Source organism: Juglans microcarpa x Juglans regia, chromosome 4D (assembly GCF_004785595.1).
Source record: "Juglans microcarpa x Juglans regia isolate MS1-56 chromosome 4D, Jm3101_v1.0, whole genome shotgun sequence".
NCBI classification, from domain to species: domain Eukaryota; kingdom Viridiplantae; phylum Streptophyta; class Magnoliopsida; order Fagales; family Juglandaceae; genus Juglans; species Juglans microcarpa x Juglans regia.
This window is the reverse complement of record NC_054600.1, coordinates 6,014,710-6,038,836: the sequence shown is the minus strand read 5'-3', so window position 1 is coordinate 6,038,836 and position 24,127 is coordinate 6,014,710. Positions and strand designations below refer to the sequence as shown.

Below are 24,127 nucleotides of genomic sequence, written 5' to 3'. Positions count from 1 at the left end.
GTGCGGCTATACATTAGTCTTGCTCTCCGCACACTCCACACGTAATTTTTTTTTTAAATACAGCACAGAATGTGCTGCAGCTGCAGTACACAATAGGCTGCAATAAATAATTTTCCTTATATTTAAGAAGATCTATAATATGTTTCCTTAGAAATAAAAATTATCGTTTCGGTTGAGTTGGTCCAAAATTTTACAAATATTTTAGTGTTTTAAAAATGATAAAAAAATATATATATATTTATCATCTATTTTTTTTATTATTTTATGATGTATATTAGATGATAAGTTTACAAATAAAATATAATGAATAATCTCTAATTATTTAATATTATATTATAAAATAATGTGAAGATAATAAAAATTAAGATGATCAAACATTATTCTAAAAAAAAAAAGAGAGAATTTTACACAATTACGTCATAAATAAGAGACAATTTTATAATAAAATTTTTTTTTATATAAAATATGAAATATGAAGTGTGAAAATAAAAAAATAAAATTATATTTTTTAAGTATTGTACAAAAATATAAAGGTTCTGTATAGCACGTACCTTTTATAAAACAAATAACATCACTCTCCTAAATATCAATATCCTCATTTTACTGTAAAAAAAAAAAAAAAAAAAAAAAAAAAAAAAAAAAATCTTCATTTTAAATTTGTACGTGTGTTTGGGTATCGCTGTTAAATGAAATTCATTTAGGTTACGGAGAGTTTGGGGGCATCCTAGATTAGATATCCAGAATCGAGACGCTTTTCCTTCTCAATCGATCGACGATGGCGGCGAAAGATGCCGATCCCAGTCTTGGCTACCTAACGCGAAAGGATACGGAGGTTAAGCTCCCGCGGCCGACTAGAGTCAAGAACAAAACACCGGCTCCTATCCAAATCACCGCCGAGCAGATCCTCCGGGAGGCCAGGGAGCGCCAAGAAGCCGAGATCCGACCGCCGAAGCAGAAAATTACCGATGCCGCCGAACTTGCCGACTACCGCCTCCGCAAGCGCAAAGAGTTCGAGGACCTCATCCGCCGGGTCCGATGGAACATCAGCGTCTGGATCAAGTACGCGCAGTGGGAGGAGTCGCAGAAGGACTTCAATCGCGCACGTTCCGTATGGGAACGCGCTCTCGAGGTCGATTACCGGAACCACACGCTGTGGCTCAAGTACGCCGAGGTAGAGATGAAGAACAAGTTCATCAACCACGCCCGTAACGTATGGGACCGTGCGGTGGCGCTTTTGCCGAGAGTGGACCAGTTGTGGTACAAGTACATTCACATGGAAGAGATGCTCGGCAATGTCGCTGGCGCGAGGCAGGTCTTTGAGAGATGGATGAATTGGATGCCGGACCAGCAGGGCTGGCTCTCGTACATCAAGTTCGAGCTACGCTACAACGAGGTCGAGCGCGCTAGGCAGATTTTTGAGCGGTTTGTTCAATGCCACCCCAAGGTCGGTGCTTGGATTCGGTTCGCCAAGTTTGAGATGAAGAACGGCGAGGTTGCTAGGTCGAGGAACGTGTACGAGAGGGCGGTAGAGAAGCTTGCTGACGATGAGGAGGCTGAGCAGTTGTTCGTTGCATTTGCCGAGTTCGAGGAGCGGTGCAAGGAGACAGAGCGTGCGAGGTGTATCTACAAGTTTGCTCTCGACCATATACCGAAAGGGCGAGCTGAGGACTTGTATAGGAAGTTTGTGGCGTTTGAAAAGCAGTATGGGGATAGAGAGGGGATTGAAGATGCGATAGTAGGGAAACGGAGGTTTCAGTATGAGGAAGAGGTGAGGAAGAATCCGCTGAATTACGACTCTTGGTTTGATTACATTCGGTTGGAAGAGAGCGTGGGAAATAAGGAAAGGATTAGGGAGGTTTATGAAAGGGCCATTGCGAACGTTCCTCCCGCCGAGGAGAAGCGATACTGGCAGCGGTACATTTATTTGTGGTAGGTGCATTTTCGTGGTTGAGAATTTGGATTTCGAAAACTTGTAGCTTTCTTTGTTTTGTTTTGTAATGTGTTGATGGTTGATTATTTGTTGAATGTGTAATGTTAGGATTAATTATGCCCTGTACGAAGAGCTTGATGCTGGAGACATGGAACGAACGAGAGAAGTGTATCGGTACGTTTATGATTGCGAAAAGGAGTAAAAGAAAAGAAAATAAAGACTCTCTAAAATTAATGTTCTGTTTCGACTTAGAAACCTGGTAAATTAGAACTTACATATTTGTTGTTTTGATCGGATGTTTTTTTCCCTGTTCTTTTCATCATCATCATCTTCTTCTTCTTCTTTTGGCGTATCTTGTTGCTTCTTTTCTTGTATGTACTGCTGTGCATCACATCAAACTGAAAGTTTTAAGAGTCAGTACTTCTGATTTGGCCTGCACAAGAGGTTGCTATGTTGATATTATTTTGATGTAGTTCTCTTTGCAAGCTTTCACGTATAGTTTATGTATAGATATCAAAGCTAAATTCAAATGTTCTCCAGTGTAGTTTATTTTGGTAGAGAGTGACCTGTTGTGTCATTGTGGCATCTTGAAGAGAAAGGAATTATTGTTTTCATGGATTGCGAGAGATCGGTGCTGGAGCTCAAGTCTTTCTTTCTTAGTACCCTCTTATGTTGGATTGCGATCCAAGTTTGTGCTACTTTCTAAGCACAAACTTAGAACAGAACTTAGCACAGGAAGAACATATCCAAGTTTGTGCTACTGATATTTATATATATCTTAATAAGATTTTTGCAATCTTCTTTGTTAGCCCAACTAGCTCCATATCTAAAAATTTTCCTCTGTTGATGGAACTCCCTTTTATCTCTCAGACAAGAAACAAAGAGAGGGCAGTGATCAGAACTTAGAACACGAAGAACATGTATCTCTGTGAGGCCAAATAGCTAGTTCCAGTTACTGTTTCCCAGCACTCCATCTAAACCTTCTTTAGTGAATTCCCTTCCTTCCCTATTGTTACACCATGTAAATTTGGGGACTATAAAACCCAGGTCACTTAAAATCACAATCCTCAAGAGCTTCTCTGAATGATTCCATTTGTTTATAAGGTCTAGTAGCAGCACCTGACTTCTCATCCGGGGAAATAATTTCATTAAAGTCCCCCATACATAACCAAGGCAACTGCTGATTGGGTTTAAGAAGTCTCAACAATTGCCAACTGCCCTCTCTTTTAGCTGCCACTGGATTGCCATAGAAGCCTGTCAGCATCCATTTCTTACCATCCTCGGAATTAGTGATAGTCAAAGAGATATGGCTCTGAGAGTAAGAGAAAAACTCAGCAAGTATATCCTTTTTCCACAGAGCTGCTAAACCACCACTTTGACCCATACTACTGTCCACCACAAAACTATGATCATACCGCAGCCTATTTCGAACCTTTCAACTTTTTTTCTATTACACATGGTTTCAATTTAAAAAACCACACTTGGGAACTTTTCCTTCATCAAAAGATGAAGCTCACGAACTGTTTGAGGGTTCCCAAGCCCTCGGCAGTTCCAGCAAATGAGATTCATGATGATTGCAGCCTCTGCCAGTTCATAATGTTATTTACCTACCACACAATTTTGTATTTTAGCTCTTTTAGTAGTCAACTTATCGGCTTCAACCTCTAAATTTCTTTTCTTAAAAAAATCAAACACGTCCAGGTTCATGGGGGATTCATTCAACCCTGCAACCTTCTATGAAATACCTTCTCTAGCTCTCCTTTTCCAGTTAGACGAAGTCTTAGGAGTGGTTTGGATTTAGAGATGGGTTGAGATGGTTTGTAAATAGTAGAATAAAAGTTGAATTATTTATTATATTTTGTGTGGGAATTTGAGAAAGTTGTTTTGGAATTTGAAAAAGTTGAATTGTTTATTATATTTTGTGTGAAAATTTGAGAAAGTTGTAATGATGAGATGAGATGAGTTGAGGTGGGTTTTGAATGCAAACGAGATCTAGTGCTTTCCTTACTAACAACCTTATCATTAAAATAAAGAAATGAAAGACCAACCTGGCTGCTATTAGGAGAATGAACCACATGTGTGGCACAAGAAGAGGATTTGATTTCCACCCTGCTTCCTGAAATCATGGAGTTGCTTTTATCAGTTTCAACTAACTGAGAATTTTCCACCTTCCTTTTTGAATTGTTTACCACTACCTGAGAGCCCTTTGCCAGAACTACCTTGCCGGACTCTTCCAGTGAGATCCTTTAGTCGATCATCCTCTTCCTTTCTATGCTAACCAGTGGGAGCTTTCTGGTTACTAGCTCTCAACCAACTGCCATACTGAATCTGGTAATCTTCACCCTGAGTTCTCCCCATGTCGGTTGCGTTTGGGTAGTGAGGTGATTTCAGATATTTTGTGAATAGTAGTGAAAAAATAATGAAAAAGTAATGATAGAATATTGAATAGTAGTGAAAAGTAGGTGAAAAGTAATAATAAAATAATGAATAGTAGTAGAATATTCCCAGGTATTTTGAGAATATTCTACTACCCAAACTAGCCAGAGCACCTTCGATTAGTGGGTTTGATTACACCACAATGACAACAGAAATTGGCAGCCTCTCGTACTTGAAAGTTATCCAAAACCTTTTATCTCCAATGTTGAGAATGCAACCTCTAGCCAAAGGTTTTGTAATATCTACCAAAAATTTCACACGTAAGAATTTTCCCCCCCGTGCCACTTCCATCCATATCAACCATAATCACTTTCCCTACAGTTTCTCCAAGACCCCTCATACTTTTGTTCATTCCCGTGAATGGCATATCATGAAGTTGAAGCCAGAATGGTTCATAATTGAACTGAATATCCTTTGGAGTAGACTCACCATTACAGTCCTTTAAACACACAAGGAATTTATCAAAAGACCATGGACGTGCCTGCATGACACGATTGTTTTCTTTTTCTCCTTGAAACTCAAATCAGAAATCTGTTCCATCCCACTTCTTTAAACATTATCCGGCCCTCAGTATGCCACATCTTTGACATTGTTGATATGAAGGCGCCTTTGTTAACCTCTTTATCTGCAGCAATGTGTGCAACCAAGCATTTTTTGCTTTTGGCTACTGACAGCAGTACCTCCTCTTCCTTCACTACTACTTCCTGTCGCTCTTCATCAGTCAACCTAAGCCCCTCACAGAGACTAGAGATTTCATTGTTCATTTTCTGTGACTCTTCAGACATTCTGCTCAAGAGACAAAGCTCTTTGTTCACTCGGAACCAAGAGAGAAAAACTACCCCACCCTCACAAGAGGAGAGGACTCATTCCAAGTCAATTCATATTTTAAACACTCACCAACCACATGCCATGATTTCTTATCGCTTCCTTTTTCGTCTTAATAAAGCTGTACTGGTACTTACCTAGACAAAAGTTAGATAAAAGAAATGGGAGCGAGACAATTATTTCTTTGTTTCTTCTTCCCATACTTTGTAGGCTAGATACTGAGGCTAAATATGAAGAAACTATTTCTGATTTTCTCTCCACTCTTGATACCTAGGGAAAATATTGTACTTTATATGGATGAATGTTCAAATGTTCATAGAAAAGAAAATGTTACCATACATTTTGAGTACGGTAGCGTATATGTTTTGCAAGTAATTATTTTATGGTTCATTAACACTGTGAGAGGTTATTTTAATTTTTCAATTTTCCAGGAAATTTTTATGCTATACACTTAATTGGTTGTTAATGACCATGAAAAATTGAAATCTCATTACACCTGCAGTAAATTTCTTAGACAACTGTTCATGCCAATTAAATGACATACTAATATGTTGTCTTGTTCTTTTGCCATTAATTCTTCCAGTGAGTGTCTTAAGTTGATTCCTCATGAGAAATTCTCTTTTGCAAAAATATGGCTTCTAGCTGCCCAGTTTGAGATCCGGCAGCGGAATCTCAAGGCTGCACGACAAGTCCTAGGAAATGCAATTGGGAAAGCTCCTAAAGATAAGGTAATTTACAGATTGATACCAAGTCTTTTTATATACTCTAAAAGTAAGGGAGTACAGTCTAACAATTGCAACTGTGCTTTTTTGAAAAATAGATATTCAAGAAGTATATTGAGATAGAGCTGCAGCTTGGAAATATAGATCGTTGCCGTAAAATCTATGAGAAGTATTTAGAGTGGTCACCAGAAAACTGTTATGCATGGAGCAAGTACGCGGAGTTGGAGAGATCTTTGTCTGAGACTGAGCGAGCTAGGGCTATTTTTGAGCTTGCAATTGCCCAACCAGCACTGGATATGCCGGAGTTATTGTGGAAGGTACATATTTAGGCATTCCTCATTTTAGTCAAAAGCTAAAATATGGTTAAAAAAAGTCTATTATTCTTCTTTACTGTTTTCCGTAGTCTGTTATTGTTTCTTGATTCTTAAAATTGCTTTGCACGAAATAAGGAGAAAGAGGCCAACATAAAGGCACCTTCTTCTTGTTTATACCTTTTTTAATTGCAGATAAAATAGGTAAAGTTCTTTCTTTTGAATCTTTTTTACTTTTTTGACTCATAAATTTCATCTTATTGTCTTATTTGAAGTGTTTTTCCATTTGATATAACAATTTTCTCTGGATGTGGTGATCGCTCTTTTGATCTCTAATATAGAAGATTAACTTTATTTTAAGAAAATTTTAATGCTTTTTGGTAATCTTGCTTTTGAGATTATGGGTAATAATACGTTGATTCATTTCATGACAGACGTATATTGATTTTGAAATATCTGAGGGTGAGTTCGAAAGGACCAGAGAGCTCTATGAGAGACTTCTAGACAGAACAAAGCACCTGAAGGTGTGGATAAGCTATGCAAAATTTGAGGCATCTGCTATGGAGGAGGATGCTGGGGGCTTGGATTTGGCAGAAGATAGCATCCAAGAAAATCGCTATGAACAAAAGAAACAATGCATTCAGCGTGCTAGAAGTAAGCAATTTCTCGCAAAATCCTATTGTTTAGTTTTCTCAATTATTACCAAATAAAACAAACATTAAAATTCTATTTTCTTCCATCCCCTTCCCCCAAATGAATCAGGGGTTTTTGAGAAGGCTATCAACTACTTAAGAACATCTGCACCTGAGCTAAAAGAAGAGAGAGCAATGCTGTTAGAGGAGTGGTTGACCATGGAGAGCAGTTTTGGTGAGCTTGGTGATGTTGGTTTAGTCCAGGCTAAGCTGCCAAAGAAGCTCAAAAAGAGGAGGCCTATTGTAGCCGAGGACGGTCCTGCTGGGTATGTATAACTAAATTTACTAGTCTTTCTTCATAAGATTTTGATGTTACAGTGTCGTAAAAAGTCACCGGCAGCAGCACGCAAAGAGTTGAACACTAACCATATCATTTTGACATGCTTAGTGAACTTTTAGGTTAGGATTCAATTACTAAAATTTGGACACAGGATAAAGTTTTGTGCATGAGACAGGAGCCCAATACTTTTTATTGGCAAGTTTACCATCAACAATAGCCGATTTTAGGAGTCATCGCATACCTCGCTTGATATTTACAGAGGTGCTGAATCAGATGTCTTAGGCTGCGTTTGGATGTTGAGCTGAACTGAGTTGAGTTCTTTATTAATAGTAGTGAGTTGAGTAGTGGATGGAGTTATGTGAGGTCCATCTAAATTGAGTTTAAAGTGTGTTTGGATGTTAAGATGAGTTGAATACTTTTTATGAGAAATTGAAAAAGGTTGTGGGTCTCACATATAAAGATGTTTTAAGTTGAAAAAAGTTGTGGGTCCCACGTGTAAGAATAGACAAGCGCACAATTGTAATCAAGAATAGACATTAGATTATTATTTTGTTTCAAGTTGGTCCATAAATTGATTTCTCAATCAACCAGTGCGGGCTGCAGTTTTGATTATATTATGTTTTATTCCATTTTTAGCCTTTCGTTTTTTGTGAATGCTAACAAATTTGATGTGGCAGGTATGAGGAGTACATTGACTATCTATTCCCCGAAGAAAACCAGACCACAAATCTTAAGATACTAGAAGCCGCCTATAAGTGGAAGAAGCAGAAGCTCTCCTCTGACGATGACTAGCACGGTTGCTTTTGTGACTCCGGCATTTCATGTATGTAAATACAACTTTTTCTATTTATATTTTAACTGGGTTTAAATGAAATAGTTTACTAGCTAGTCAGATTTTTCTTAAATTTTGTGGCACCAAAAGACTTTGTTCTTGTGGAACTAAAAATTTAGGGAGCGTTTAGGAATTTAGACGCAGAGAATGTATTACCCTGGCGAGGAAGCAACAATTCCTTCACGGCTCAAAAGTATTGAATGGTGTAGTTCAATTCCTCTACTGCACTTTGAACTAACTGATTGTTGGCTATAGTTTTGGTCTAGTAGTGAGAGTTCGGTTAGTACAAACAACGAAATGAAGGGGGTCCATAATTCTTGTGGAGGACTCGAACTACATCCATGATCGATCTTCTTTTGTCTTGGTCCTAGTGGGTCTGTCTATGCATGCTCTGCTATTGAAGGTTAAGCTAGCAAGTATTCTTTTATTTCTTTTAACTTTTGGAAAAATATACCAAGTGTCACTTTCTTAGAAAAAAGAAAAAAAAAATTTAATTGCAACTCTCTTTATTGAGATACTCAACACGGTATTCATGTGAAAGGCTTCTACATCAGCTATCATAAAAAAACTATTGATGTTTTGAACTTTTGTTTATACACCGATTGTAATTGCTGAATTTTCTTACAATGTCAATCCAACCTATTATTTCTAGAGATTGCATTTAATAAAAAGAAAAATGAAAAATGAAATCTTGTGCATTCTCTTGTTAAGATTCAAAATATGTCATAAACAAAAAAAACAAAAAAAAACTCATTTTGTTCCCCAAAATGTTAAAAAAAAAATAAAATAAAGGTTTTTGTTCCCCAAAAAAACCTTCTTATATTGGATCCCATTAAAAAAAAAAAAGAAAGACTCATTTTGCCTTTATCTCATTTCTTTTGTAAAAATAAAAACGTACTTCTCAACAAAGATTTGTAGCTAACCAAATTATCATAAATCTCGGTACAAAAAGTAATTATTTTGGCTAAATATGGGATTTACAAAGGGTTACATAGGGAAAATTATCTCAGCCAGTTGCATTTAACTCAAGGGGCTGCAAGCACGTGCCGTAGAGCTGCGTGAGCAGGTCAAATGCGATTAGAGATTCTACCGGTCGATCTGATCTTTATTAGCCACGACGATATGCTTTTGCTATATACTTCAGTCAAAAAAGAATTATATAAAAATAAATTCACATATTGACGTGTTCGATACAATATATCAGGAATACAATATATCAGGTTGTAAAATTATTTTTATTATAAAATAGATCTAATGAATTGTTTGAAAACATATAAATTTATTATAAATTTACTTTTATATAATCTCTTTTATCTCTGTATCACTTTTCATAAATGTGATTTTATACGCTACTGTGTTAGTCAGTTCTCTCATCGATTAAACCTCAGTTAACTTTTTATTAAGGTAAGATTTTACCACATTAATGTGTATAAAAAAAAAACTGGCGTAAACATATTTCCCGAATGGATAATAATAAGGTTACTATCTTATTACTATTCATTTACTATCTAATTTATATTTGATTTTTTTTTTAATTTTTAATTTTACTTAATAATTAAGGAAATGGGTATTAGTAAAATTATATATATTTTTAATTTTTTTAGTGATTAAAGATATTAAAAAATATTTTAAAAAATGATAAAAAAAATAAAAAAACTTAAACTGTACATAAATAATAAATAGATAATAACCCTATCACTAGCCTTCGCGAATATATACCGAGAGAAGGTAAAGAGTGAGATTAACTCATGGAGTAAATGGGCCCACTTTGACTTTATAATGTTGATGTTATAAGCTTGTGCTGGTACTGGTAGGCTAGTGTTCACGGTTGATCGTCTTTTCTAGCCTGGCCCAATTATTTATTTGCTTCGTTTGTTTTCAATCGTTGTTGGCTTTTTTTTTTTTTTTTTTTTTTTTTTAAAAAAAAAAAAAAAACTTGAATCGTTGCTGCTTGTCAGACTGCAATCAATCTCTCAAAATTTTGGGATAAATGTTATTTTCACATGGTATTAGATTTCAACATTCACTCAACACTTTATCTCGTTTACCTAAATATTATATATGCCGAATTTACTTATTGATGAGGAGTTTAGCTCAAAGGGAGTATTAGAACAAAGTGTAAATCTACCCCCTCCAGTGCTCCTTCCCTTGAAATTTTATTTATTTATTTTTTTTTATGAAAAATAGACTTCATTTTATTCAATAAAATCGAAGTTACAGTTATGAATGATAAATACAGAAAAAAATCTAAATTACAAGCTAAACTACTCATTTATTTATGATTTCCTCTCACATAAATTTCTTTGTGATGGATATTGTCTTAACTTCTATAAGCTCTCTAATGACAAAACCTTCTAAGATATGAGACTATGTAAGAACAGATATTTCAATCCTAATTTGTCTAAGAATATAACACTATAGAAAAACAAGATAACCAACTCCCATCCTCGAAATGAGGAGAGAGAAAACCATCCTTCATCCTCCTTTGGAGGAGAAGGTTCTCCTGCTATAGACAATAAGTCCAATAGTTTATTTATTTTTATTTTTACCTATTACAAGCAACAGAACAAAAAAATATAGGAAAAATTGAAAAAAAAATACAACAAAATAGAAACTTGAAATATACTGAAAATAAAAAAAAAACACTGAGCAAGGAGGCTATAATGGCACTTGAAGGACACGTTCCACACTAGGAGTGTGTTGGATCGTCGATCCTGAAGCTATTGAGATCGTTGACCCCAGAAATGCCGCATGTGGCAGCAATAGTGCCCACTGTGTGGTGGCGCGTGAAGACCACGTGCGAACTTTGACCCACGCGTGTGGATCACGTGCTACTCCTTTTGACGAAACTTTCGATAAGATCAGTACCTTAGAGACCCCACGGTGGGACGCGTGATAGTCGCGGGTCATCGAAAAACATCAAACACCACTTCTCCATGGTTTGATCAAAAAAAAAAAAAAAAAAAAAAACCAAAACACGTATTGAAAAATTAAATACTTGGAGAAAACTACATCTGGGAGTATGGAGGGACGAAGCTCCTAACCCCTCTAAGGTGATTTTCGGTTTGGGTTTCTAGAGAGATATAAATATTTTAGGTTTTCTAATATCCATGGATAACATGTTTAAATTTTACCTTCTTTAACAATAAGAAAAATCTATTTATTATATTTTTATTACCGTTTTCTCAATATTTTTTGATGTAATATTAAATAGTAGACCTACAAGTAAAACATAATAGAATAATAATAAGATGAGTAATATTACTCTTAGGGTTGTTTGGATTGCGAGTTAATTTGAACTCATCTTATCTAATCATTATAATGTTTCCAAACTTTTAAACAAAATATAATAAATAATTCAATTTTTTCAAATTCAAAAACAAAAATAATATTTTAATAATATTTTATTCAACTTTCAACTCTCATCTCAACTCAACTCACTATCCAAACATAATGCTAACTCTTATTTACAAAGTCTTGTAATTTATATTTAAGGTGGGAGTGAACATTCCATATTCATTATTTTTTCAAAGCTAGGTTTGGATACAAAAAGTATTACATTTTATCTCATCTAATTATTATAATTTTTTCAAATTTTTACGTAAAATATAATAAATAATTTAACATTTTTAAATTTCAAAACAATAATAATACTAAAAAATGATATTCTAATGATAGTTTATTTAATTTTTAACTTTCATCTTAACTCATCTTATCTGAACCCACTATCCAAATCTACCCTAACTGTTTTTAATATAATTCTCAGTATGTTAATGCTGAAGTTCATATTATTTTTTTTGATAGGGAATTCATATTATTGAAGGTAACATTTGAAGCAAGAAAATCAGCATAGTTCATCTCTCCTTAGTATTGTAAAACTCCATCTTCTTTAAATTCATTTCTATCTACACCAAGGCTTTGCTAGATTTGACACACACAAGCCAAAAAAAAAAAAAAAAAAGTGTTCAGAAAACCTATTAGCATTGTTAAGGAAAGCAAAATCTTCCAATTTGCAGACAGAGTAGAGACTACAAACTCAAACGATCCAAGGCATGGCGAGCCGCGACCGAATCAGGCTGGACCCTTAAGGCGTTTTCGAATGCCTCCCTGGCCTCCTCTTTTCTTCCTTTCCACTCGTAACATTCTCCTAGCAAACAATACGCCCTCATGTTGCTATTCCCGCTCAACCTCACCGCCTCCACCAGGTCCTCCACCGCCGAGTCGACTCGTCGCTTCCGATTCATCCCCAGCTTCAACTCTGCCCTCTTCACCAGCGCGTCCCCGCGCTCCTTCCCGACGATTGACCTCACGCGCGGGGAGGACAAGGCTAGGTCCAGCGATCTGAGCGCGGAGGTCTTGTGGCCGAGGAGGTCCAGAGCCATGGCTTTGAGGATGTGAGGCGCCGGGTCCTTCGGGGAGAGCGAGACGGCCTTCTCGGCTTCGAGCAGAGCTGACTTGGCGTGGGTCAAGGATTGGATCCGGTGGGGTGTGGATCGCGCCCGATCCAGAAGATGGGACCCTTGGACGAAGTGGCGGTTGGACAGGAGGGTTGCTCGGTGCTTGGTTCTGAGCTTGGTTAGGGCTCCTTTGGAGAGCCTGTGGATCGCGAAGAACATTGCTAACGCTAGGGTTAGGAGCGCCAATTGAAGAACAATTTCTGGCGCCATTAGCGTGCTATCTCTGTCTCCAGAACCCTTTCGTTCTCTCTCTAAGATTTGACAATGTATATATGGTGGGGTTTGTTTATGCACTCAGAACTCATCCGGGACATATTAAATTAACTTTTTACTAAAAATAAATTAATTTATAAAAAAAAAAAAAATCACCCAAAAATATAAACTATAAGAAAAGATCATCGAGACTTGAAGAATCCCAGCTAATTTTCCTAGAGAAATTTGGTGCGAGGATTTTACGTATTTAAATGTTTATTCTTGTGCAGTATATTAAACCAAACACATGGAACATAGATATATATATATATATGGGGTTTCCAATTTTGATAATTGCAGCAGTACAGACACAATACAATGTAGTACACAATTATCCGTGTCTGGTTGGGCGAGTTTTCTTTCCAGTGATCATGGAAATTTGAACGCCGCTTCACCATTCTGATCTGTAGTGTTTTTCAGGAAGGAACAAAACAACTGCGGCAGGGCCATACCATTTTTTCTTTTTCCTAACTTACACAGGAACAAGTAAAAACACTGCAGAACATATGGCTAAGGAATTACTCCATCATCACAAGTTGCCTGTGGCGATTGAGGTCGTTGAGATAAGTGGTGGAAGTATAATCTTCCAGGTCACAAGCATTAAAAACGAGTGATCTTGCTGCCACTGATTTTGGTTTTGGTTCAAGTGGTCCATCTTCTTCTGCCTTGAGTATCTGCACAACCTGCATTGCACACATTTTTGCATTGCATTCATGATCAATTGTGCAACTTCTTTACGACACAAGTTGATTAATTGAGGAATGCTATACATCAGCCACTATTTACTCTCACACTCCACATTCTATGCATCAGCCACTATTCACTCTTACATCCTATAGCTTTTTCACAAGGTGTGGGGATTTTTTTATATGGTGTGGGGTGTGGGATATGAGATGGTAAATAGTAGCTGATGAGAAGAATTTTTCTGATAAATTTGACCTGAAACTGAAAAGGCAAGGTAGCAAAACTCATACTCCGTTCATCTGCGGACGCATGGAGGATAAGTGGTGGATACACATTGAAGCCGCGTACATGGCACGTTTCATCTCGCTGGGATCGTAAGCATCTCCTAATCGTGGATCTGCTAATTCCTTGACATTATAAGTGTCCAGCAGCGGCTTTGCCTATGCATAACAGAAGAAGAACCAAATTGTCATTCTTACATTTGAAAGAAATATTTCATGATCTGTAAAACATAGGAGCTATAAGCAACATTCCATGTCCAAATCTAAATCTGCATAAACATTGTTCAGAATCTACAAGTTGTAGCACAAAATGGAATGATACCCATATGGCAAGACTTTGTCGACTTGAATCAACGGCACGGCGACCGGTAATGAGCTCCAGTAATAGTACCCCGAATGCAAAGACATCAGTTTTCTCATCAACAATCCCATGCATAAAATACTCTGGAGCCAGGTACCTGAAATTTATATAAAGATTCATAAGCCCAGATGACTTTTAACCTTTTGAAATCAGAAATTCTACTAATAAATCATTGAAGATGCATGCTTAACCCGAATGTGCCTTCGATTGGAAAGACAACATGGTGAGCCCATTTTTCTGGCAGCCACTTTGCGAGTCCGAAATCAGAAATCTGCATGTTATAGATGAATCACAAAACTCCACTTACTATATGTCAAGTTCAATACTCTTCTTTTGAGTAGAAAAATACCTGAGCATTGTAATCTTGGGTGAGCAATATATTAGAGGCTTTGATGTCTCTGTGAATAATGCGTCTATGGCAATTGTGATGAAGATAATCCAATCCTTCTGCTACCCCTATAGCCACCTTAAACCTTATCTTCCACTCCAGACACTCAGATGAACCTGAAATGCTGAATGCCTCTTCATCAGCCCAATAAATCTATGATCATTGGTTAAACACTTCTGTAAATAATATAATAGGAAATAGATATAGCCCAAGTACACAAGACGTATACAAGATAAGACGCCTAGTCAAGAACTAGTACACCAAACAATTCATCTCAAACATCCGCTACCACCAAACTACCTAAATTCCCAGTGATTGAGTGGGAAATTCCCATCTCATAAAAACTCTCTAGTACTGATTGGTGAAGCAGAGATGTAGCTGATTTGGCAGAATGAGTAAATTTGTAACATACAAACTGCTGTGTATGTTCATTGTGTGAACTTCAAACAATCATACCAGGAGAAATAAACAGATAAATAATAAAAAAAAAAAGAGAGATTGAGACAGCACCAAATAGCACAGAAGCAAGGCTGCCATGCGGGGAGAACTGAAGGACGAGGTGCAGACCCCCATCTATCCCAAAACCAAGTAATCGAGCAGCATTGGGATGGTTTATGTGTGCAATAATCCCAAGCTCTGACAAGAAATCACTAATTCTATCCTCCTCTTCCTTCTTTTTCTTTGTTAGCCTTTTTACTGCTACAACTTGACCATCAGATAAGCATCCTTTGTATACCTCAGCATGCCCGCCTTTCCCAATCATGTTCTCTATCAAAGTTTTATGCAAACATTAGAACATAAACCAATCTAATAACAAGTAACTATTAAAAGTTAATCAGCCTTTTAAAAATGATTTCATAACTTAAATACTTCAAATAAATTACCTAAGATCTATGTAATTAATTTAAGATGAATTACATTATGACTGATAGGTCTGATACAATTGATGATAACCCACAAAGATAAGGTCTGAAAAGGGTAGCAAAAGAGGTCCCAGTCTGAGAAAAGCTCCTCAACAACCATGGCTGCAGCCATCAAACCAATAGTTCGGCGCATAAAGTTGGCCTGCTATGCATAATGAAGGTTCACAAATCGAAAAAAAGCCAACGGAAATTAATCTTCAAGTCCAACATTTTACTCACAAATACACAAATCAGAATATTTTTTTTTAGCTAAACCCAACAAATTCAACACTAACATGCAAAATTCAAGAAAACTATACAAGCATAAATGTCAGGTAAAAACAATCAACATCCTCTTTGATGAAAGCGTTTTGCATTGAACTTGTCTGATAAAGCAAATGCCTTTTCGAGCTGTTTGAAAGCGCAAACACATCTAAGCAAGCAGCATGCATTTACTCTCCCAACCTACTCTATTCATCCTGCCAGAAATGGCGCAACAGATCTTGGACGGTTGGACCCACGGGCAACCCAATACACCGGCATGGCCAGGTTTTCCTAGGTTAGGCACATATCAGCTCAAGCAGTCAGGGCCCACAATATGTTTCCTCTTTTCCTCCCTCTATTTATAAAGTTCGGTCAAAAAGGTCGCACCCTACAGAAAAGTTTCTAGGGCTGTCTCGGTAAATAGCGGCCGAGCCTAATAGCTCAGTTGTTTCGATTTTGAACTCTGGTTTAGCTTTCTTTATAAATAATAATAAATTAAATAATAGAAAAAATTATATAAATTGAGTTTAAAATATATTTAAATATTAAAATAAGTTTAATATTTTTTATCAAAAGTTAAAAAAAATTATGAATCCTACACATAAAGATGTATTAAGTTAAAAAAAATTATAAATCTCTTATGTAAAAAAATTTTAAATTAAAATAAATTTAATAATTTAAAAATTAAGTGATTGAATATTAAATTAATTTAAAATTAAATTGATTTCAATTAAACTCAATTAAGTCTTATAATCAAACATAATCTTAAACTAAAAATGTACTAGCTGATAGTTTCTGTGGTGAGTAGACTAGTCTGACTAGACTCAAAAAATAAAGCCAGGAAAATAAAGTGCATCTAATTAGGCCATTTGAAATTTATAATTAGATAAATTAAAGTTTTAAATTAAATCTAACGTTTAAATATCTAATTCTTAAAACATTAAATTCATCTCAATTCAAGATTTATTTTATACGTGACTCACAATCTTTTTAATATTTAAGTACATCTAAACTCATCTTAAATAAATTTCACAAAAATCATTTCATCAACTCAATTCATTATTATTTATAAATAATTCAACTCAACTCAACTCAACTCAACTTAATTTAACTTAACTCTAAATCAAACCATGGAATGAATTATCCCGATCAATATCTGAGGTGGATAAGTCCAACAAACAAAGTACGCCTGAGCTCACTGTGCAGTTTCATTAGCAGTATTTTTTGCAATAAAATAAACTGAATTTTGCTCGTTTCCTAGCAAGTAAAAACATAACATGAGTCACATGAGTCATGACATGTCGATGTTATGTATGTATTCGCTGCAGATAATAAACATGACGTGTGCATTGTTAGTCGGCCAAATGGACCACCGGTGGTCCGGCGGCCTTTTCTGCCTTTTTCTGGGCACCTCCGGTGGCCTTTGGTTTGGTAGAACGGTTGTATGTAAATATCATTTTGATGGGGATAATCAAAGATGATTGGGAGGGTTCAGATGTTTATATTTCTAATGAAAAGATTATTTAAAAAGAAAAAAACAGAGGAAAAGGAAATGCTTATGATTACCGGAACTGAAATTATCCGTAGCGGCAGCTAGCTCGGCATAATCAAAGCTCCTCCAAGATGGCTTGGGTCTGGGAATCCCATCGTTGTCAATCCCGTCCTCGGCGCTCCGAATCCGACCCAACTTCCTGCTCAGATTTTTCGCGGAAAACTCGTGGCTCGCAGACAGCAAGGGAATGATGGAGAACCTCCTCATGGATTTCCTCTTCAAGGCCTCGATCACGGACTTCCACTGCGACCCACCATGGCTCTCTCGGAGCGGAGGAGTAGGCGCCGGTTTCTGCGTGGGAGAGATACACGAGCTGAAACTGCTGCTCCCTGTGTGGTCCGAGTCCGTGGCACCCAAAGCAGGGATTTCCAGCACACCTCTCGGGGACGACTCGTCATCGTCGGAAACTTCCTGCTTCTTGGTAGAAATATGAGGTTCTGGCGTTTGTATATCTGGGGTTTCCCCTGTTTCTCCTCTTCTCTCTGCGTAATCCATTGCAGGAAACAACAACTTCAGCAATGGAGACCCCCAGACTCTTTTGTTTGGTTCCCAAGAAAAAAAAAAAAACAGAAATCAAATTAAACGCTATTTCAAAAGCTTTCACCTTCGACGGACATGGTTAAGATATCGAGGTCTTCTCAGATTATCCAATAAGCCAGAGGAAGAAAGAACCTGAGGAAGAAAGAGCCTGAGAAAGATAGAGCCTCATAAAAAACAAAACATAAGAAACCAAACAAACAAAAGAACAACCTTTTCTACATTTGGGGAGTCGAAGAGATGTAGCGTGGGGACAAGACGATGCAGAGGAGGGGGAGGGAAAAAGAGGAAGACACTGACAAAAGTCAGTTAAAAATGGTATATATCTTTGGGAGTTGGTTATTCTTTGAAGGTTCAGAGGAAGCGAAAACCAGTTGGCTGAAGACCGGAATCTAATGCCATATTTATTCGGACTTCTTGTATGGAGGATAACTCTCTCTTCATCTTTTTACACAAAAACATCACCCTTATTATTAATATTCAACATAAATGCTTGGTTTACGTGTTCTCTTTATAAATGGCGTAGTTGAATGGCATTGATCAAATTGTAAATAATTTTTATTTAAAAATAAAGATAAATAATATTTATAATTTTAAGATGTATAAGAACGGTATATTTAATTTGAAAGAAGTTGATAAATTTGAGAAACAAATGAAAAATTAAAAAAAAAAATTTAATAGTGGAATTTATTTATTTTTTTTCAAAAAGAATATACAAAACTTAAGCACCTTAAACAATATCCAATACGTATTATGTTAGTATCAATTTGTAAACATTTTTAAGTAGAATCCAGGTATATACATTACATTTTTCTTTGACGGATTTTGTTATAAAATAAATCTTCACAACTTCTTCGTACTCTATATTTTATATTTTTTTTTAATTTTTATTATTTTTTTCTTTTCTCAAATATTTATTATATGAATAAATACGAATAATAAATACAAAATTTAAAATAATTTAAAAAGAATAAACTCAAAAGAAAATAAAAAAATATTAAAATTTTTAAAAATTTTAAAAAATATAGAATGTAGAATGTGGTAGAGGTTGTAAAACAAAACGCTTTATTATATATCAGTTATTATTTATTCTCACATTTTATATTTGACAATTTTTTTTAAAATATAAAGTATTTTTTATAAAATATAAAATATAAAATAATAAATAATAACTAATCAAAAAAATTCTTCCTTCTTTGACTCGAAGTCTTGGATTTTCCTATCACAATTTGACTTAAAAAATATATGATATGACTCATATTTGAAATTTCAAGAAATGAAGTAGAATTATTCAAATATATATGTATACAGATTTTGTTTTTTTTCGGAGAAGTGTATTAGTAGATTCAATCCTGGCCGTTGGTTCTTATGATTCGTGAGTTTTGCCGTGACTAACGTTCATAAGCGCAGCCTATATGGAGGGAGGGGCAATTGATGTAAAGTATTGAAGCTCCTAAGGGCAGTTTCGGAACTGAGAAGGAACGTCTTTTTATGTGATGCTCATGACTATGTACGTTTCATCTTCATTATCGTTTTTGTTGTTTTTCAATGGATTTGGACGGCTCCAATGTCCGTACGCACCCGGATGCCACGCAAAAGTAATTTTATACATTATATTCTCAATTTTTTTATTTATTTTTATGTAAGATCGGATATATTCATCATTATTAAATAATAAAAAAATATCTAATAAATAATCATCCAATAATAATAAATTTATCATATCTTACTTAGTGAGATAATATCGTAGTTATAGATTTTTTTAAAAAATATATATATATATATATAATTTTTACAAATTTCAAATAGATAAATCTCGTCTCTTAATAAAAGAGTGGATCCCATATCAAAAAATAAAATTTTTATTCTTTTTTCAACTCTACTACAAGCAACCGAGCGACAAAACTTTGAGAGAATTGACGTCAGCCGATATATTAAAAAAAAAAAAGACGAAACAGGAAGGAGAAAAAATTCAAATTTTAGAAGAAGAAGAGTTCCTCTCTCTCTCTCTCATTTCGTTTCTCTATCCCTCTTTGCACTTGCAAGTCGCACTGTCCAACCCTTCCGTCATGCTGCCGTCTGACCTAAGGCCATTTGTAAGTTTCGTTGATCTCCTCCCTCTCTTAATCCCGTAATACTTAAACCATTTTTGGGTTCAAAAGATCTAAGCTGCGTTTCCTCCTTCCAACCAACGTCACCGTCTCGTTGTGCCCTCACGTTCGGCATTGCGACAATGAGTCATTCCTCTCTTGGTCTCCCTATTTCACTCTCTCTCTCTCTCTCCCCACCCAGGCTAGCCTTTTCCCTTTCATTCTTCTGTTTGAAACACAACCTTGCACTAATGGGAGTTGTTGGATTTGGGAATTGTGAACTTGTTATGTGTGCATCTGTTGTGGCTGTGTGCCACTACTGGGGAGGTGTGAATTTGTTGTGATGGTTCTCTATTGTAGTCGTGTACCTCTATGATAGGAGTTGTGAATTTAATATTTGTGGGAGAGTTGCAAATTTGCTGTGATGGTTCTCTATTGTGGTTGTGTGCCTCTATGATGGGAGTTGTATTTTTTCTATAATGGTTTTCTGATTTGGGCATTGTGCTCCTATGATGGAGTTGTGGAGAGAGAGAGAGAAAGAGAGAAGATGCTTACCAGTGGGGTAACAAGAAAGAAACTTTTCAGAGAAGAGAAACTAAGATGTTGGGATGAGGGGTAAGGAAAAAATTAATGTTTTGCCACGTGGGATGCAGTGCCCTCGCGGTTCCTCTGGCCGGTTGCCTATAGAGTTTTTGGTTTTTTTAGTAGAACTTACATTTTTACAAAAGACTTATACAAAATTTTTCTATTTAGAGTTTATACCTAGAATTACAAAGGACTTGCTTTTATCTACTTCTTTTTTTTTTAATTTTTTTTTCTAATTTTACTTCAATTTAAAGACAAAATTATGTGATGGTGTCGTCAATTGATGATCATATTAGATCATAATTAATGAGCCGCATGGTTACAAGAAAAGCACCAACATGGGGTCTTTGTAGTAATAATGAAGGAAGAAGAGACAAGGAAGCATTGCATTCCTATTAACAACTTAAAAGTGTGCACTTCTTGACGGTATAAAAGTGGCAATTACAAAGGATGCTTCCTTCTTACGCAGAGTTTAATGTCTTGCATTGGACTATAAGACAGATAAAAGACCTCCAAGCAAATGAGAGTGTTGTGTTGGCTTAGCTTAGCTAACGTGCATCCTCATTCAAGTACTACAAAGCTACGTGTGACAAACGAGTGGAAGATACTTTTGGCGGTGAGAAGTATGGATTCATTTATCTATCTAAATTATCTTTTATATACATTTAAGAGTATGAATGATATGGTAATGGAAGACATGAAATTATTATAAAATACTACATAAGCATGTGTAATGGAAGATAATAAAATGAGAAGAATTACAACTACAAAGGGATTCATATAAAGTAAATTTATAAATTGATATGACTTTATATAATATATTATATCTACTTTATAATAAAAATAACATTACAATCTAACGTATCATACCAAGCCATGGTAGTTTATAAATTTATTTTTTTGTGATTTTTTTGTTACCAAAGCATTTGTCTAATAAAATATAAGATGAAAAACATCACTGTACTTTTCCAAACAAGCAAATAATTTGGCAGCTAGACTAGCAGTCAACAAGATTACGGTGCTATTTGGATAGTGAGTTGACATGAGATGGGTTAAGATGAAAATTAAAAATTGAATAAAATATTGTTAGAATATTATTTTTTAATATTATTATTATTTTAAGATTTGAAAAAATTGAATTGTTTATTATATTTTGTGTAATAATTTGAGAAAATTGTAATGATGAGATAAGATGAAACACTTTTTGTATCCAAACGGGATCGTAAAAGAGTTGAACCCCATTATAACACTTGAAACTTGATATCATGAAGTTTTTATTCGATCTTTAATCATGAGAGAATTGCTATAGATACAAATGGGTTACATAAAAGTAAATCTATAAATTGACGCGACTTAATATAATACGTTAGATTATAAAATAGCTCTAACCAATTCTATAAAATCATCTCAATTTATAAATTATTTTTATATAATATCTTTATAGTTAAAATATTTTTTCAATTATAATTAACCAAAAAGTACAGGATGGTGATGGAAACATGCTGACCAAAACTTCCATGCACTTGAAAAAGAGTGTCCATATATATATGACCTAAAATCAAGAAGGTCGTCATTGTAAGTAGTCACAATCATGGAAGGAAAAGGTGAGAGTTAGTTATCATGGCTAGCCATTTTTTTCTGCTAGCTATCCTAATCATTAACCCAAGTGCTATTAAATGTGAACTGAGTGGAGATGAAGACCGAAGAGTATTAGAGTAATCAATTTAGTGGGTGAACTAAACCCCTAAACCCGTTAGTGTGACTTTTAAAGAGGTACATATACACACAGATATATATATATATATATATAGTCCCCAAGACCCAAATCCACCAACCTCACCAAGCCATCTTCAGGTAGAAAAGTGCGCTTAACTGAATTCTCTTTGACGTCCTTAAACCACTTGGCTCGATAAAGAAAGTAGCACAAGACCAGATCTTTAGGGTCCCCTTAATGCTGGCTTTTTGTACTGTTTTTTAGAGAGTGGACCCTCGAACTATAGAAAGAGCATTTTATGTATCTCTCAATGGAGCTTTCACTTAAACCAATTTCAGACGGGTTTTGGTGCTCCAAATTCCACCAACCCATGAGAGAGAGAGAGATGAGAGAGGGAGAGGGTTTTGGAGGGAAATAATCAATATTTTTTTTTATAATTTATTAAAATATTTTATTCCATATTTAAAATTGAAGCCCTAACTATTAATTTACAGAGTTTTTGCTAAATTAAATTTAATTTTTTTCTAAATTGTAGAAAGAATTTAAGTAAAAAAATTACAGAAAAGATGATGCAGAACAAAAGAAAGAGGGAAGTAATGGTTTAGTTAACTCAAGGTATGCCCAACAACAAAGATGATGAGTTAACGTTCTACTAGGGGCGTGCAACCGGATCAGGATCTGGATTCTAAAAACCGGGCGGTTATCCGCCTGGATTAATCCGGACGGATATCCGGATTCAATACAGATATCCAGTTATCCAAATTTTTTTTTCCATTTTTGACTTAAAACCCGAATATCCAGATTATGATCAAATTTAATCTGGGTTTTTATTTTTTATTTTTAAAAGACTTTAAAACTTTAAAGTGTTATAGTTCTACATTGCTGTCACCAAGACATAGATTGAGCGAATCACTTGCACAGTTGCAAGCTTGCCATTTCCATCTACCTTCAATGAGCACACAGAGATTGGACTTACCATGTAGTTTCTCCCGGAAAGACACCTCGCACTCTCAACCCATTAGGCCAGTTGGCCTCTCAGTGGAGAAGCCAATTGAATCGAAGACTAGCAGTTGTTCTCTTAACTTGAACTGGAAAAGTGTTCTGTAACTTGTGAGATCGAGAGACTTGAGAGAAAAACCCATAACTCTAGAAGGGAAAGACGATAATGGAAAGCTTTGATCATTTTTTTTTTTAAATGATCTGATTAATTGTAATCGAGTCACAGAAACTAGATCTGTAATCGAATCTGGATTCATCTCACCCGCCCGGGTGTAGTTTGGGCAGATAACTGCTCGGATGCACCTGAATTTCCAGGTTGCGGAATGGACAGGAAAAAAAAATCCAGTTGCAAACCCTTATGTTCCACAACATATTAAAAAAACAAAGAAGAATTGCTTACTAACATTTAGCAAACACGTGTGATTATTGATGCATTGGGACAAATTCAAGTGTTTTGGACTAATCATAAGCCCCAAACCCACATGTTATGAAAAAAACAAAAGGTCTGTCCATATGGGGCTAAGTGCTATAGATAAGGCCTGACTGAACCAAATCCTCTACACTGAAAATGGTTCTCTTGCCTACTCTCTACATTTTATACCCTAATTAATTGGTATTCATTTGGACGAGAAACCTCCAACTTCATTCATAACTGAAAACAAAAACATATCAGGTTGACCCAAAAGCTTAAAAAACGATCATAATCTTTAGAAGACAGTTGCAATGGAAGTCCTTTTTAGTAATGAGAAATGCTGATCTTATGAGTTTGTTAATACATTGACAGAGATTTTGGATGCAAAGAAGCGCCTGTAGCTCAGTGGATAGAGCGTCTGTTTCCTAAGCAGAAAGTCGTAGGTTCGACCCCTACCTGGCGCGTCATACTACTCGTAATTATTTATTGGATTTATTTAATTTTATAGAAGATTTATTTATTTTCAATGTTTACCCAAAACTTTAAATATATTTTTTTAAATATTCTCTTTTCAATTAAATAAATCCAATATCAAATTCTTTTAGTTATTATTTCTTTTTT

The 24,127-nt window shown here is 35.5% G+C and overlaps 3 protein-coding genes and 1 non-coding gene across 6 annotated transcripts; 2 read left to right on the top strand and 2 right to left on the bottom strand.

Moving 5' to 3' along the window:
• The first annotated feature begins 679 nt into the window (after positions 1–679).
• LOC121259501 (crooked neck-like protein 1) lies at positions 680–8,211 on the top strand. Its single transcript, XM_041161107.1, has 7 exons — positions 680–1,929; positions 2,039–2,104; positions 5,775–5,919; positions 6,012–6,230; positions 6,659–6,878; positions 6,987–7,182; positions 7,874–8,211. The coding sequence occupies exons 1-7, from the start codon at positions 776–778 to the stop codon at positions 7,986–7,988; spliced, it is 2,115 nt and encodes a 704-aa protein (XP_041017041.1). The 5' UTR covers positions 680–775; the 3' UTR covers positions 7,989–8,211.
• Positions 8,212–10,678: 2,467 nt separating this feature from the next.
• LOC121260949 lies at positions 10,679–12,840 on the bottom strand. The gene is made up of 2 exons (XM_041163054.1): positions 12,064–12,840; positions 10,679–10,967 (listed from the first exon to the last, which is right to left on the bottom strand). Exons 1-2 carry the CDS (start codon positions 12,693–12,695, stop codon positions 10,898–10,900), a joined length of 702 nt encoding a protein of 233 aa, XP_041018988.1. The 5' UTR covers positions 12,696–12,840; the 3' UTR covers positions 10,679–10,897.
• A 95-nt stretch (positions 12,841–12,935) lies between these two features.
• On the bottom strand, positions 12,936–18,117 carry LOC121260948 (receptor-like cytosolic serine/threonine-protein kinase RBK1). Of its 3 annotated transcripts, none has more exons than XM_041163051.1 (9): positions 17,920–18,114; positions 17,774–17,841; positions 17,184–17,651; positions 14,962–15,219; positions 14,413–14,567; positions 14,255–14,334; positions 14,025–14,160; positions 13,712–13,861; positions 12,936–13,420 (listed from the first exon to the last, which is right to left on the bottom strand). In XM_041163051.1, exons 2-9 carry the CDS (start codon positions 17,784–17,786, stop codon positions 13,256–13,258), a joined length of 1,425 nt encoding a protein of 474 aa, XP_041018985.1. In that variant the 5' UTR covers positions 17,787–17,841; positions 17,920–18,114; the 3' UTR covers positions 12,936–13,255. The 3 variants fall into 3 exon arrangements, with proteins under 3 accessions (XP_041018985.1, XP_041018987.1, XP_041018986.1); XM_041163052.1 differs by having other exon boundaries at positions 13,373–13,591; positions 13,666–13,861; positions 17,920–18,117; XM_041163053.1 differs by lacking the exon at positions 14,962–15,219 and having other exon boundaries at positions 17,920–18,117.
• A 5,780-nt stretch (positions 18,118–23,897) lies between these two features.
• On the top strand, positions 23,898–23,970 carry TRNAR-CCU. Its single transcript has one exon. It is a non-coding gene; the product is annotated as a tRNA-Arg (tRNA).
• The last annotated feature ends 157 nt before the right edge of the window (positions 23,971–24,127 follow it).

Coding starts and splice junctions, on each gene's coding strand:
- LOC121259501 (XM_041161107.1), top strand. CDS start 776: ATGGCGGCGAAAGATGCCGATCCCAGTCTTGGCTACCTAACGCGAAAG. Junction 6,231..6,658: donor TGCCGGAGTTATTGTGGAAG/GTACATATTTAG, acceptor ATTTCATGACAG/ACGTATATTGATTTTGAAAT. Junction 7,183..7,873: donor GCCGAGGACGGTCCTGCTGG/GTATGTATAACT, acceptor TTGATGTGGCAG/GTATGAGGAGTACATTGACT.
- LOC121260949 (XM_041163054.1), bottom strand. CDS start 12,695: ATGGCGCCAGAAATTGTTCTTCAATTGGCGCTCCTAACCCTAGCGTTA. Junction 10,968..12,063: donor CATGCCTTGGATCGTTTGAG/TTTGTAGTCTCT, acceptor TTTTGATCAAAC/CATGGAGAAGTGGTGTTTGA.
- LOC121260948 (XM_041163051.1), bottom strand. Junction 13,862..14,024: donor GACAAAGTCTTGCCATATGG/GTATCATTCCAT, acceptor TGTTATGCATAG/GCAAAGCCGCTGCTGGACAC. Junction 13,421..13,711: donor TGCGTCCGCAGATGAACGGA/GTATGAGTTTTG, acceptor TGTGCAATGCAG/GTTGTGCAGATACTCAAGGC.